General features: G+C 49.6%; 2 protein-coding genes across 5 annotated transcripts in view; one reads left to right on the top strand and one right to left on the bottom strand.

Moving 5' to 3' along the window:
• TMEM104 (transmembrane protein 104) overlaps window positions 1–8449 on the bottom strand; it is a 40284-nt gene extending 31835 nt beyond the window's left edge. For 2 of the 3 annotated variants that reach the window (XM_052687732.1, XM_052687734.1), the window contains exons 1-6: window positions 8323–8422; window positions 7866–7973; window positions 5980–6101; window positions 4110–4191; window positions 3097–3199; window positions 2614–2694 (exon numbers count right to left, since the gene is read on the bottom strand). In XM_052687732.1, coding sequence (XP_052543692.1) covers window positions 2614–2694; window positions 3097–3199; window positions 4110–4191; window positions 5980–6101; window positions 7866–7910 — 433 coding nt within the window. In that variant the 5' untranslated portion in view covers window positions 7911–7973; window positions 8323–8422. Of the gene's footprint in view, window positions 1–2613; window positions 2695–3096; window positions 3200–4109; window positions 4192–5979; window positions 6102–7865; window positions 7974–8322 lie in introns of all 3 variants that reach the window. The other variant, XM_052687733.1, reaches the window with a different exon arrangement.
• An 83-nt stretch (window positions 8450–8532) lies between these two features.
• NAT9 (N-acetyltransferase 9 (putative)) lies at window positions 8533–11817 on the top strand. Of its 2 annotated transcripts, none has more exons than XM_052687738.1 (7): window positions 8533–8818; window positions 9334–9443; window positions 10477–10617; window positions 10852–10911; window positions 11089–11183; window positions 11272–11426; window positions 11541–11817. In XM_052687738.1, the coding sequence occupies exons 1-7, from the start codon at window positions 8742–8744 to the stop codon at window positions 11542–11544; spliced, it is 642 nt and encodes a 213-aa protein (XP_052543698.1). In that variant the 5' UTR covers window positions 8533–8741; the 3' UTR covers window positions 11545–11817. The 2 variants fall into 2 exon arrangements, with proteins under 2 accessions (XP_052543698.1, XP_052543696.1); XM_052687736.1 differs by having other exon boundaries at window positions 11272–11439.
• The last annotated feature ends 327 nt before the right edge of the window (window positions 11818–12144 follow it).

Genomic DNA, 12144 nt, shown 5'->3' with positions numbered 1-12144 from the left:
TCTTCACCCCCCCAGCTCTATGAAAGATTCTGGATGACTACACAGCTAAGAAGTCTGCATCATTCTGAAGACAACAGCAAGTTCCATCAGCTTTCTCCAATTTCCATTAAAAAGGGTTGGATGTTATAACAAGTTTCCGATGTAGGACAGACGTCGCAAGATCCACTAAGCAAGGGAACAGACAGGCCTGGGACAGATTCTGATGTGGGGGTCTGGGTGTCAGGTCTCAGGCACTCCCCGGAGGCGTTAAGGCTCGCACAACAACCGTGCTGCAGCACCAGCGATCCGCCAGCACTGAGCTCCTGCTGCAACACCGGCTGTGCAGCCCGATGACGGCCCTCTCACAAATCTCATCCCTGCAAAGGCAGGAAGACTTTATTGCCAATTCTTTTATAAACTGCTACTGATCCTCCCTAATCGATACTTTCATTACTAGACAAAAAATGGGAAAATCAATGACTTCCTGTGGGGATACAGCATGATAGATGTGTCCAGAATCCATTACTGCAATAAATGACTGCTCAGTCCCAGAAGAAAGCACCCAACACTGCAAATTAAAAAAAATAAAAATGCACCACACCAAAAAGCGTCCTTCAGAGCCAGCTCTATGGAAAGAGCACACAAACCATCACATGGTCAGCTCCCTTTAAGAAAGCAGACAGTCTGAGATGGAGATTTATCCCCAGCTTACCTCCCAGGACTGCAGATTCAACTCCTGTCAGATTGTTTAAGAGAAAAAAAGCAAGAAAAAAGAACAGAGAGCGATAGATATCAGAGGCTTTAAGGTCTGTTGCAAAGCCTTCCTCAGCCTTCCCTCTGAAGGCTGCCCAGACACAGAGGCCTTGGTTTTGTATCCACACTTTGCATGTTGTGGGAAAAGCCCGCTCACTCGTGGCAGCTGTCAGAGTGCAGAGGTTGGTGCCTGGAGCCAGGACTCCCCAAGCACGGCCCAGTTCCTCAGCACTACAGCAGCAGCAACTGGTCACTGAGCAACCGTCCTTCGTCAGGGCCTTTCTGTGCAACCCTCAGCAGAAAGCATCTCAGCAAGGACCTGCAGAGGGAGGGACTTTGCTCATCCCTCTTTGCAACCGCACAGCAGACCAGAAAGTGTCTCTGAATGAGGGCTCAGCAGCCGCCCACTGCTAAGCACAGAGGAAGGCAAAGCAGCGAGTGACAGCTGCCCCACACCTTCACTGCACACAAGTGTCATCTCCTCTCACAAGCTACGTTTCAAGCTATGGTCTGCTGCTGCTCCAGCTGACTTCTTGCAGATTCATCCCTTGGCATTGGGCTGAGTTGGTCCCAGGGAAGATCCTTAACACAAAAATCAGATCACTCACTAAAGCAACATTAAGAAGAGGGATTAACATCCAGAACACTAAGCAGTTTATATCACTTTGCTAGGAAACGTTTCCCAGCACCAGAGGCCGTGTATTTCCAGCACCCTCTACTGGTTGCGATCACCCAGCAGCAAGGCAGAGGGCAATGCTCCAATACCTGGCCCTGTTGAGGGGTCATCCTCACTCCTCCTGAAGCGCCTGAGAGCCTTCTGAAGCTTGCTTACAGGAGCCCTCCCACCTGTGTTCCACCAGCCTGTCAGCAGCTGAGCAAGCCTCCATAGCCGAATGCCAGTGACACTGATAAGCCACAACATACTTTCTTTCAAAGCAAGACCTAAATACTGCTGCTCCTCAGATGACTGCTGAGGGGTAGGGGAGCATCTGCAGCGTTTTACAGATGGCAAGGAACACAAGAAAACTCATCCAAACTCAGGGTAACTCAGTACAACAGGCAAGATGAGGAACAAGATGCTTCTAGATCTCCAAGCACACGGATAAGTCACCTCTCTTCCACTGTAAGTAGAAAAGTAGCACTGACTCAGTGTGGGTTTTGATGCTTGAGTGATGGAAGCTGACAAAGGAAGCAGAGCATACAGGGAAGTCAAGCTTATTTTCAACCAGACTCCGAAGACCAGCAATAATGTAGCTCCTTGAGCCCAGCTGTCCCTCAGAGAAAGTCTTACACTGGTATAAAAATGACATAAGGCAGAGGAGTAAAACAGCCCACCATGCTTCTGTAAGGCGGCCAGTGAGCGAGGGAAAACATTACTTTCCACAAGAAATGGGGCCTGACAGGCTTAAAACGGCACATCTATAATGTCTGATGACTTTCTGGCTCTGCACACCATTTCAAGTGCACTCTTCACCGAGTTTCAGAATTGTAGCTTGCATTTCTATTATACACAGCAGTGGATACAGCTTTATTGCAGTGCAGTTACAGGCTTGCTCCCTAACATACAATCAAAGATACTTAACAGCAAAAAAAGACAACTGCCTACCAGATGCTCACCGGAAACCTTTCCAACCCAGCAGCTCGTTCCCTTGCAGCTCTCTTGGTGTCAGCCCCCCATCAGACACATGTAGTTCTTAGGAACTCTCCCCAGAAGCCTCCTATCCTTCAGATGGAGGTTTACAGGGTTCAGGGAGGACCAAACATCTTGTTCTCAGGAAACTCAGGATGCAAGCCCACACTGAGGAGCACTCAGATTTGAGGAAGACATGTACACAATACACAGCAGGACCAGAAAGGACTTTAAAAACATGAATCACTCACCTTTATTGAAGAACATGGAAGCCATCTGGCCCATCTCCACTCTTTCTGTGATTTCAAAGATATTTGGTGATCCGCGTCTCTCTGAAAGTTAAAAACAAGAAGTGCTTCAACCAGACCCTCCAATAAGCCCAGAGGCCAGGCTGCCTGAAGACACTCAAGCAGCTCTGTGAACAGCATGAAGGTCAGTACATACTATCTACCACTCCACAGCTGCAGTCACTGGTCCAATGACTCTGCTGAAGTCAAAGCGTTTTCAAAGTAAGGTACTCTCATCTCAGTGACTTAGAAAGAAAAGATCTTTATCAGACTGCAGAAGGTAAACTGAATTCTCAATGAGTCTTATCTTGCAAGGGCTAAGGACTTTGGGATGCAAATACACAGAACTAAGGGCAAAATGGACAGAAGAGCCCTACTGCACTTCCTAGAGCCCACCAGAGCGCAGTCTGCACAGACCAGGTGTCAAAGCACAGAGCAGGTACTTACGAACGGACAGGATGGGCCGCGTCTCTGCTCGCTCATAGCTATCTCGGAGGAGAACATCACTGTCAGACACTCCAGAAGAAGAATCCTCATCCTCATCATCCTCCTGGAAGAAGAGATCAGACAGACCACTACAACAAGAGTTACAGCATCACCAGCACCGTGGTCTCACTTCCAGTATCTCAAAGATCCCCAGCAAGGCTGGGCAGGACGGGCCAGCAAACAGCAGCAATGCCAGGGAGCTGGCAGCCCACACCTGGGATGCTGCAGAGAGCAGAAATGAGTGCTAGCAGAGCAGGCGAAGGTGAGTGACACTCTGCTGTCCTAGCAGGTCTTACACACAGCAACACTGCCCAATACACACTGTGACATGTGGCACAAGGAAGTAAAAGAACCTGTCAGATACACACAGTTGCAGAACTGGATAAAAAAAAAGTCCTGACATTTTTATTGCCACAGCCAGTCAGAAGAGAAACAACCATCTCATAACTCCAGCCCACTGACATACAGGCAGGAACCTGAATCACTGCAATTATACCCTGCCCAGACCCAGAAAAGCCACTAACGCCAGAATCCAAGAAGCCACAAGTCAATTTTACAGCAAGGACATTCCTCAGGACTGTCCACTCCCTAGAATACATCCTTACTGGCAGCAAGGACATTCCTGCCTGTCCCAGTTAAATGACCTGAGATAAGGATTTACAGACACTCCAAATGGCACCACTACATTGGCTGCCACCTCTCCGCACTCACTGAGCAGTGCTTCAGGGCAAGGAGAGCACAATCAGTGACAGATGTGAGCAGCACAAGGGATTTTTCAAAGCTGGAGCAGAAAATCCTGCCTTTAATGAGCAACCGCACAGGGAAGCAACAGCCATATTTCACAAGGCAAAGTTAACTAGAGTAGAAATTTATTCCTTTAATGGAGTTGCTAATGAAGCGAGGCAAAGACAGCGAGGAATCTCAGGCAAGCCTAATGTGACACAAGGAAAATGGAAAGTTAAACCCACACAAACCTTGCGTTTTTCCATTCTCTTCCATTGCAGCTGGGCATTTGCAGCAGCCATGGCTTCCACCACAAAAGTAGTAGTCATATAGCTTGAGAGAGATATTCAGTTAATATCAACCATAGTCAAGCAGTACTGCTGAAATGACAGTAATTTTCAATGTTTGCAGGAGTAAACAAACCAAACAGCTATTTCCCCCAACCTTACCCCCTGCACACTGCCTGTTTCATAAGGAATTCCATCAGCACCAGTGCTGCTATCTCCTCTTGTTGTTCTGTGTTCAACCACAGAAAAAAATGCAGTAAAAAAAAAATGCACGTTTCTTTAGCTAAAAGGAGACACTAAACATCTGGAAAACACCTCGCTAGTGGTGTTAGGAAGAAGAAGAGCTTTTCCATTGTTAGAAAGCAAGCTTCCTTCCCTCTTTTAGGAATTTTAGGGCCTAAGAGTAGCACCATATTATCACAGAGTTTATCCACTGCAGCCTTTGGCAAAGGCACAACACCACCCTGCAGATGTTAGAAATGGCATTAGGAGCAAAGCAGCAGCACAGGACAAGGGGAGGCCACAAGTGCCTGCACACAGCTGGCTGCAGCCATACGGCCCAGGGGCACTGTTACAGCATCCACAGAAGGAATGTCATCATCTCAGCTAAACAGTCCTGTAATAAAAAAAGTCAAATTAATCTTATTTAAGGCTTTAAAGTGGTTTTCCACTGTTTCACTCATTTATCAAGCTCAACTTTGCCAGAATGAAAGAAAGCAGCCCTCTCCTGAGGCCCACCCAGCAATTTCCTCTTGCACTGAAGGGTCCCCAGAGAGCAAGGGGAAGGCACAAGCACCAGCACTGCAACGAAAGCAGCAGGGCAGCACAGCTCCCAAGGATCTTAATACTGCCATCTGTGTTTTCAGTTTATTTTGATGTGGTTTCAGTACCCAGGTTTGGAAGGCTGTGCTCTCCCGCTGACCTTGAAGGCTCGTCAGCTATTGCTGCACTTCAGAAGATAAACTGACATTTTTCAATAACTCTAAAGGGATTGCTTCCAAATCTACCAGTCCCTGGTTCTGCCACGGTTTACATTTTAATCAAGCCTATGAAGCACGCAGCTTTGAAGTGGGGAACTAAGAAACAGTAATACAATTAGTATTGAGCGTGGCTACCTCTACAGAGCAGCACCTAACAGATCTCAAGAGCACTGCCTCCAGACCAGAGGCACGTCCAAGCTGACAGAACTGGTTATCCACAAGAAACTTCTGAATCCTGATTCTACAATCAGCAGCAGAGGGATTTTATTCTTATTTTTAAACCAAGCCAGAAGAAATTCTATTAATAACCAGAGAATCTCAAGCCATTTGGACATCACTGCTCTACCAGCAGTCTTCAGCTCCACCTGCTGTTCCAGCAAGGAGACAGACATCTGGGCAGAAGCTCCTGGTAAGCCAGCACAAAAGTCATGAGACCAGCTCCAAGATCTCAGTCCAGCAACAGGCGAGGGGATAAATGGTCCAGCTGTGCAGTGGTCTGCTGTCCTGACACACAGCTACTCAGACTGCTGCCAGAAGTCAACATAGAACATGTGCAAATCACAGTGAAGATCAACTTATGCAACTTATAAATGGTTAATGTTTAGGGAATTATCAGTGACAAGGCAAGCACAGGACATTTCCAGAAGACTCTAGACTAGAGAAAAAGTCTTCATCAGACAAGACATGGGGCTTAGCATCCCTCCAAATAAGGTCCGCAGGCAACACAGCTGCAGAGATCAGGGCTCAAACAGCAGGGAGACAGGATAACTCAGAAAGCAGCATAAGCCTCAGCGCTGATACAGCTCCATCTAACCAAACCCCCCGTGCCCTGGAGACACACGCTCACATCCTACCTCATAAAGCCCAGGAACATGAGGAGAACGAGGCTGACGAGCCACCCTGCTGTTGCAAACGCCTTTGGCATGGTTAGGGCTCCTGTCCCAACAATGAGGTTGAACATGTAAACCAGACCAACCTGCAACCATCCACACAATGCAAAGTGAATTTACAGCTGTGCCAGAGATCATCCACATCTCCTCACAAACAACTTAAATAGAGAGCAGTCGCTGCGAGCAAGTTAAGTGTGAGCCCATGCTAGAGGTAAACACAGGAGGACACTGATAACCACAGAGAACAAAGCAAGTTACAGCACATATTTGTGAAACTGATCCCCCTCTGTTTTTCTAAATCCTTAAGTATTTTTCTACCTTTCAAAGTTAGAAAGCACACGAGCTTTTCGTTTGTTTTCAAACCCATTGCCTTTTACCAGAACAGTTCTACAGCACGGTTTTGGGTCTCTCCTAATTTTCTGACCTCAGTCTAACTAACTATGGCTACACATAAAAGTTCCCTTTCAGAATGCCTTATTCTCCATTATTCTTAGGACACACTCAAGCAGAACTATAATTTATAGCTTGCTTGTCATTTTACCAGCAAGCCGATCAGCACACTGTGAAAAAGGTAACGTGCTTCTGGAAAGGAAAGTATTTCACACCCCTAGCAAGCATTTTTCTTCTAGTCAGGAGCAAAAACATAACTGTGTACCTGGAGAAGACATCTCAGACTGTAAATTTAGCTGAAATCAGGATCAAGAAATGCCCCAACATTTGTTGGTTTGTTGTTGTTGCTTTAAATATAGGAGGAAACTCCAGAGCAGAGTTAATGAAGAGCTGCATCTGAGCGCATTTTTTTTGAGCGTGGAGAAATGAACACTGGGAGAACTATTTCCTAGAAATCCTGCAAGAGCTCCTGTCCTACATTTACTAACAGTGCAGCAGAGTCATCTTTCAGTGGTTCTCCCAGGATAAAAATCAGCCATCACAGCTTGTCAGAAAGTCCTTTCCATTCAGCCAGCACAGCCGTCATTCCCTAAGCACAGCTCCTGCTCAAGTGCCCAGGGCTGTGACTTACATCACTGAAGGGCTCTAAAACACTCAGGTGCTTCTGACTTTGGTCAAGTAGGCAGAGATGGGAATGCTGTGTGCATGGAGTAGCTGGGCATCTTCAGGGAAAAATGAGAGTGCTCCACACTTTGAGATGGGATTCTGTGTGATTCCTGGAACACTAACATGATGTAAGAGTTGGTGACACCCACAATTAGGAGCCCAGATGTCCCAGTTACTGTCTTGTTCTCTGTTCTCCTAGTTGTGGCCTATTTCTGTAGCCTAAACTCCAGTCACTCTAAATTCAATCGTTAATATAAGGATGAACGTTTTAAAGTATTTGAAAGCCAACAATGTTGATTTCAGTACTAGTTCTATATTTAGCAGTCTGCGAGTTCATGTCAGCAGGGGAAAATGTGTTTGCAAGCACTCATCTAAGAGCTGACGCTACATGAACACTTGTGGCTATGAAAATCATGTTTCTGGCAACATAGCAAAGGAGTAAATGGCTGTGTGTATTCACAGGACTTCACACAGCAGAAATATCGTGTCTGATTATTTTAAGTAAAGGGGATTAAAGTGACTGGAAGAACAGTTACAAATAGGTAGAATTCAGTAATCTGATGAACATCAAACAAACCCAAAGCTCAGACAAAACCAGCATCGTTTCTACGCGACAGCTCCCCCTTTTAAGGAAGCTTCACGTGACAACGCGCTGCTCTCAACGCATTTCAAAACCGCATCTCAGCACGCAGCAGCCCTCGTGGTCCAGGACGCGTCTGCGCTCTTATTTTCAGGCAGCCCGCAGCACTGAGGCCGCACGCAGGGCAGCGGTGAGCCCCGAGCCCGGTACTCACATACGGAGAGTAGAGCTCTCCCGTATCCGTGATGCCGCCGGCCATGGCGAGACAGCTGGGAGAACCGCAGAAACGAGGGCGGCGTTTTCAACCTCTGCTATCGTTAACCTGGGAAAACCACAACGCGGCGTCAGCTCAGCACAAAGAGCGGCACTCGAGCCGGCCTCGGCCACGCGCGGCTCGGGGAGTCCCACCCGCATCGAGCCGCTCCGAGGCGCGGAGTCGAGCCGCACTACGGGCGGGGCGGCGCTCCGGGAACCGCGGCTCCCAAAGCAGCGGCTCCGGGGAACCCGGCGGGATCCCGAGCGGCACCGGCCAAGCGCAGCCCTCCCCGCCGTCCTCACAGCAACGGCCACGCGCCCCTCCTGGCAGAGCAGCGCCCTGCGGCACGAGCAGAGGACGGCCGAGCTCCGCGACGTTGGCACAGCCGCCCCTGAACCCCGACCCACCCCGGTACCTCAGCAGCCACAGCTCCCGCCCCCACCTGGCTCTTACGGCGCACGCGCGGCCCGCCGGGAGCTCCTTCCGCACACGTGACCGACCCGTTTCCAATGGGGAGAGAGGGGTGTAAGCAGCTCGCCTGCGATTGGGGGATGAGGTGCGGTCACGTGCTCGCCGAGCGGACGCTGCGATGACGACGAGGAAGGAAGTGGAGTTTGTGCGCATGCGTGCGGTAGCGGTCAGCTGCCGTCCGCGTCGGCACAGCGCCCCCCTGGGTCCCGCCGTGCCGCGACACCGACAGGCGCTGCGCTCGCAGGGAGGCGGCTCTGAGGGCATCGCTACGAGCCGGGCTCTGTCCGTTACGAGTCCGTGCCGCCGAGCCGCCTTCCAGAGCGCTCCTCCTGCCCTGGGCCGCCCGGCGATGGCAGCGGGGCCATGAGGATCAACCAGAGCACCGCGCTGCAGGGCGGGAAGGTGACGCTGGTGCCGTACGGCCCGGCACACGTGGCCCGGTACGCGGCTCTCGCCCTGCTGCTCTGCGCTGTCCGGCTTCGCTTCTGCGCTGCGGGAAGATGGCCGCTCTGCAGCGCGCGTCCCTCGCCGCTCCGTGTCCGGATGTCCGCTCGCTGATGCCGTTCCCTGCCGGGACGGCTGGGCGAGGAGAGGCGCTGTGCGGGCGGGCTGTGTGCAGCGTTACTCAGGTGTCAGCAGAGCGGTGATGCTGTATGAAATCAGTATGAGATGCGGTGGGACTTGGTGCTGCTGGGTCCGTGCTCTTGGCTCAGGCTTGCGTTACGGCGCTCTTCAGACAAAGCTGCAGGATCAGCAGACGTTGCTGAATGTCCAAGGGGAACGCACATCCCTGTTTTATATTAAAAAGAGATTTGCAGATGCTTTTAAGGTGCTGTGGATGCCAGGCTGGCATTTCTAGACCAGCTTGCTGACAGGGGACGGGCAGATCCTCGGAGCACTTGTGGAAATCTGACTGCAGTACCATCATTAAGCCTGGTTCTGGGTCTCTTTTCAGGTACCATGAGTGGATGCAGTCAGAGGAGCTGCAGCGCCTGACCGCCTCAGAACCACTGAGCCTGGAGCAGGAGTACGAGATGCAGCGCAGCTGGAGGGATGATGCAGACAGTGAGGGTCTTAAATGTTCTCTGAGGGCGGGCAGAAGGGCTGAGAGGGACCCTTTCAGTGCTGGAAGGGACACGCAGTGGGCTGGGAGTGCCTGCTGAGTGGGCTTTGCCAGCAACCAGAGCAGAGGCTGGCTTTCTGTTCAGCAGCCAGCTTTGCCTTAGTGCTGCAGCACATTGGCTTACTCTGTTCATCTTTACAGTGTCTGTATTTTGTGGGTTCCTTCATTTTCAGTATTTGGAGTGAATAATGGCAGTTTAAAGCAAGGGGAGCACAGCTGTGGTGACTTTCTAGGGAGGCCAGGGCATGTTTATAGCCAATATATGCTCAGTGAATCAGAGAACATCCAGGGCTGTTGGTGTCCTCCTTCTGTGGTTTTTCAAAGATAACTGATTTGCTTTACGCAGCATTATCTGATAAGCTGCTGCACAGTCACCACTCCCCAGTTCTGACTGTCATAAAGACATGGAAGGGAGTTGTATTTTTCCCTGAGAAACAGAATGGCTTTATAATGGTTGAGGTGTGTTGTCAGAATTGGTTCCCTGGCTGCGTTACAGGTAATGAATCACTGCCCATAAAAGCTTTGTAGAAGTACAGTGAGCAGCAAAATACCGAGGCTGGTGAAGATCTCAGCCTGGAACGTTTGTCTCAGCTGGCATTAAAAGCCCTGCTGAAAGCAGCAGTTTGACTGGTGAATCACTAAGTCTTGATGTCTTGTGCACCAAACAATTCTTTGCCCAGACTTGCTGCAGAAAGAGAAAGCAATGAGACCTCCGTCAGGGAATGAGGATTTCCATGCTCCTTCCATGCTTGTTTCTGGTCTTAGTGCCTGCATAAGCAGTGATTTCTAGTGGTTTCCATTTCTAGCGATGGGAGTCGGTGTGCTGGAGACGGAAAGTTCAGCTATTACCACTTCCTCGTTGTTAACACATAGAAACTGCTGTCACTTTGTCCATTGCACGGCTTTACTTTCAGCCTTCAGTACTGCGTAAGTAACTCTTAACATGCCCAAAAAATGTGTTTTTGTTCTCCCCAGAGTGCACCTTCATCGTGCTGGACGCAGAGCGGTGGTCTGAGCAGGCGCGTGGGGATGAGGAGTGCATGGTGGGGGACGTCAATCTCTTCCTCACTGACACTGAGGATCCAACTTTGGGCGAGATCGAAATAATGATTGCAGGTGAGGTTTTGCTTGCTGCCTCGGGTCTTTGTCACCTTGGCTAAAGGCAGCTACAGACAGGTCGCAGAATCACAGATATGATTGCAGTGTTTTGTTCTCATTGCATTACCTTGACTGTTCAGCCCTGAATGGCATTCATTGCTGCTCTGGGTCACAGTATTTTCTGAAAAGCTTCCAGCACAGATGCTTTGTCTCGTGTGACGGGATGCTGACTTCTGCAGCTCTGTCTTTCAGAACCCAGCTATCGTGGCAGAGGATTTGGCAAGGAGGCAACTCTGATGATGATGTCCTATGGTAAGGATGGCTCAAGGCAAGGGTAAAGTTGTGCTGTGGTCAGGAGGCGCAAACTCCTGGTGATGTACACAGGGTATTAAGAGGAGTATCTGCCTTAGAAGTTGCAGCCCTGTGTCTTTGTAGATATGGCAGCCAAGCAGGTAACAGTAATTTTTGTCTTTCTGGTTTCTTTTGTAGGAGTGACAGACCTAGGCATCACCAAATTTGAGGCTAAGATTGGTCAGGAAAACGAAGCCAGCATCTGCATGTTCAAGAAGCTTCATTTTAAGGAGGTGTGTTGACAGCCTAGCTTCTGACCCCAATGTGAGCAGTGTTTGTTCTATGGTTGGGATGGAGCTCTATTTCTTCTGTGTGGGACAGGTTTCTGTGAACAGTGTTTTCCAAGAGGTGACACTGAGGCTGGATGTCAGTGACCAAGAGAAACAGTGGCTCCTGGACCAGACAAAGCATGTGAAGAAGAAAAGCTACATTGAAGAGAAGCTGCCAGCTGGGGTGCAGGAAACTGACAGAGCCAGGTTTCAGGGAAAGGTTGGACCTTGTGAGGTCTGACTGTGAATGACAGGGCTGCACTTGACTGTTTTGATCTGTTTCTTTTGTCATCTTGTCACTTTTCCACTTTGTTGCAACAGCTGAGAACGCTGCCTGAAGTTTGGACCTGGAGAACAGCTGCTAATTCACAGACTGGATTAGGAACAATTCCATGACTTTAACATTGGGATCCAATGGGATCACCAGCAGTTGATTCCTGGCACAACCAGTTTCTGGACAAGCAGCAACCCGTGTTCCCACTTCCTCTGCCCTCAGAGCAAGATTTGTCACTGTTGCAGAGGAAGCCTGAGTGCTCAGGTAGCTCCATCTGTCCTCTATTAAATAGTGATTAAAAAATAAAAATCTCAGGTGCCTCTGGGAGCAGTGGGGCTTTCTTTGGTGAAAATCTAGCTGGAAGTTAAAGAAGACTACAGCAACTCTCTGAACCCCTTTAAAGGGGTGTGGGGTGAGATGATCAGAGGGAAGGCGCTGGTTCACCTCTCAGCTCTGGAGGATGATCCAGAGGGGATGGGGAATCGGTGAGGAGCACCTGACTGAGTGCTGTGCAGCTGAAACAGGGCCAGGAAATCATTCTTAGAAGCAAAGATGACACAGTGCAGGGAGATGGCACAGCCCTTCTGAGCCCACCTGACGGCCCCTGATTGAACATAAGAGTACAAAGAGGAGTTGTCAAACTATTAACAT

The sequence above is a fragment of the Tympanuchus pallidicinctus genome, unplaced genomic scaffold (assembly GCF_026119805.1).
Source record: "Tympanuchus pallidicinctus isolate F22 unplaced genomic scaffold, pur_lepc_1.0 scaffold23, whole genome shotgun sequence".
Classification (NCBI taxonomy): Eukaryota; Metazoa; Chordata; class Aves; order Galliformes; family Phasianidae; genus Tympanuchus; species Tympanuchus pallidicinctus.
Note: the sequence above shows the minus strand (reverse complement) of the source record. Positions and strands in the feature narration are given on the sequence as shown.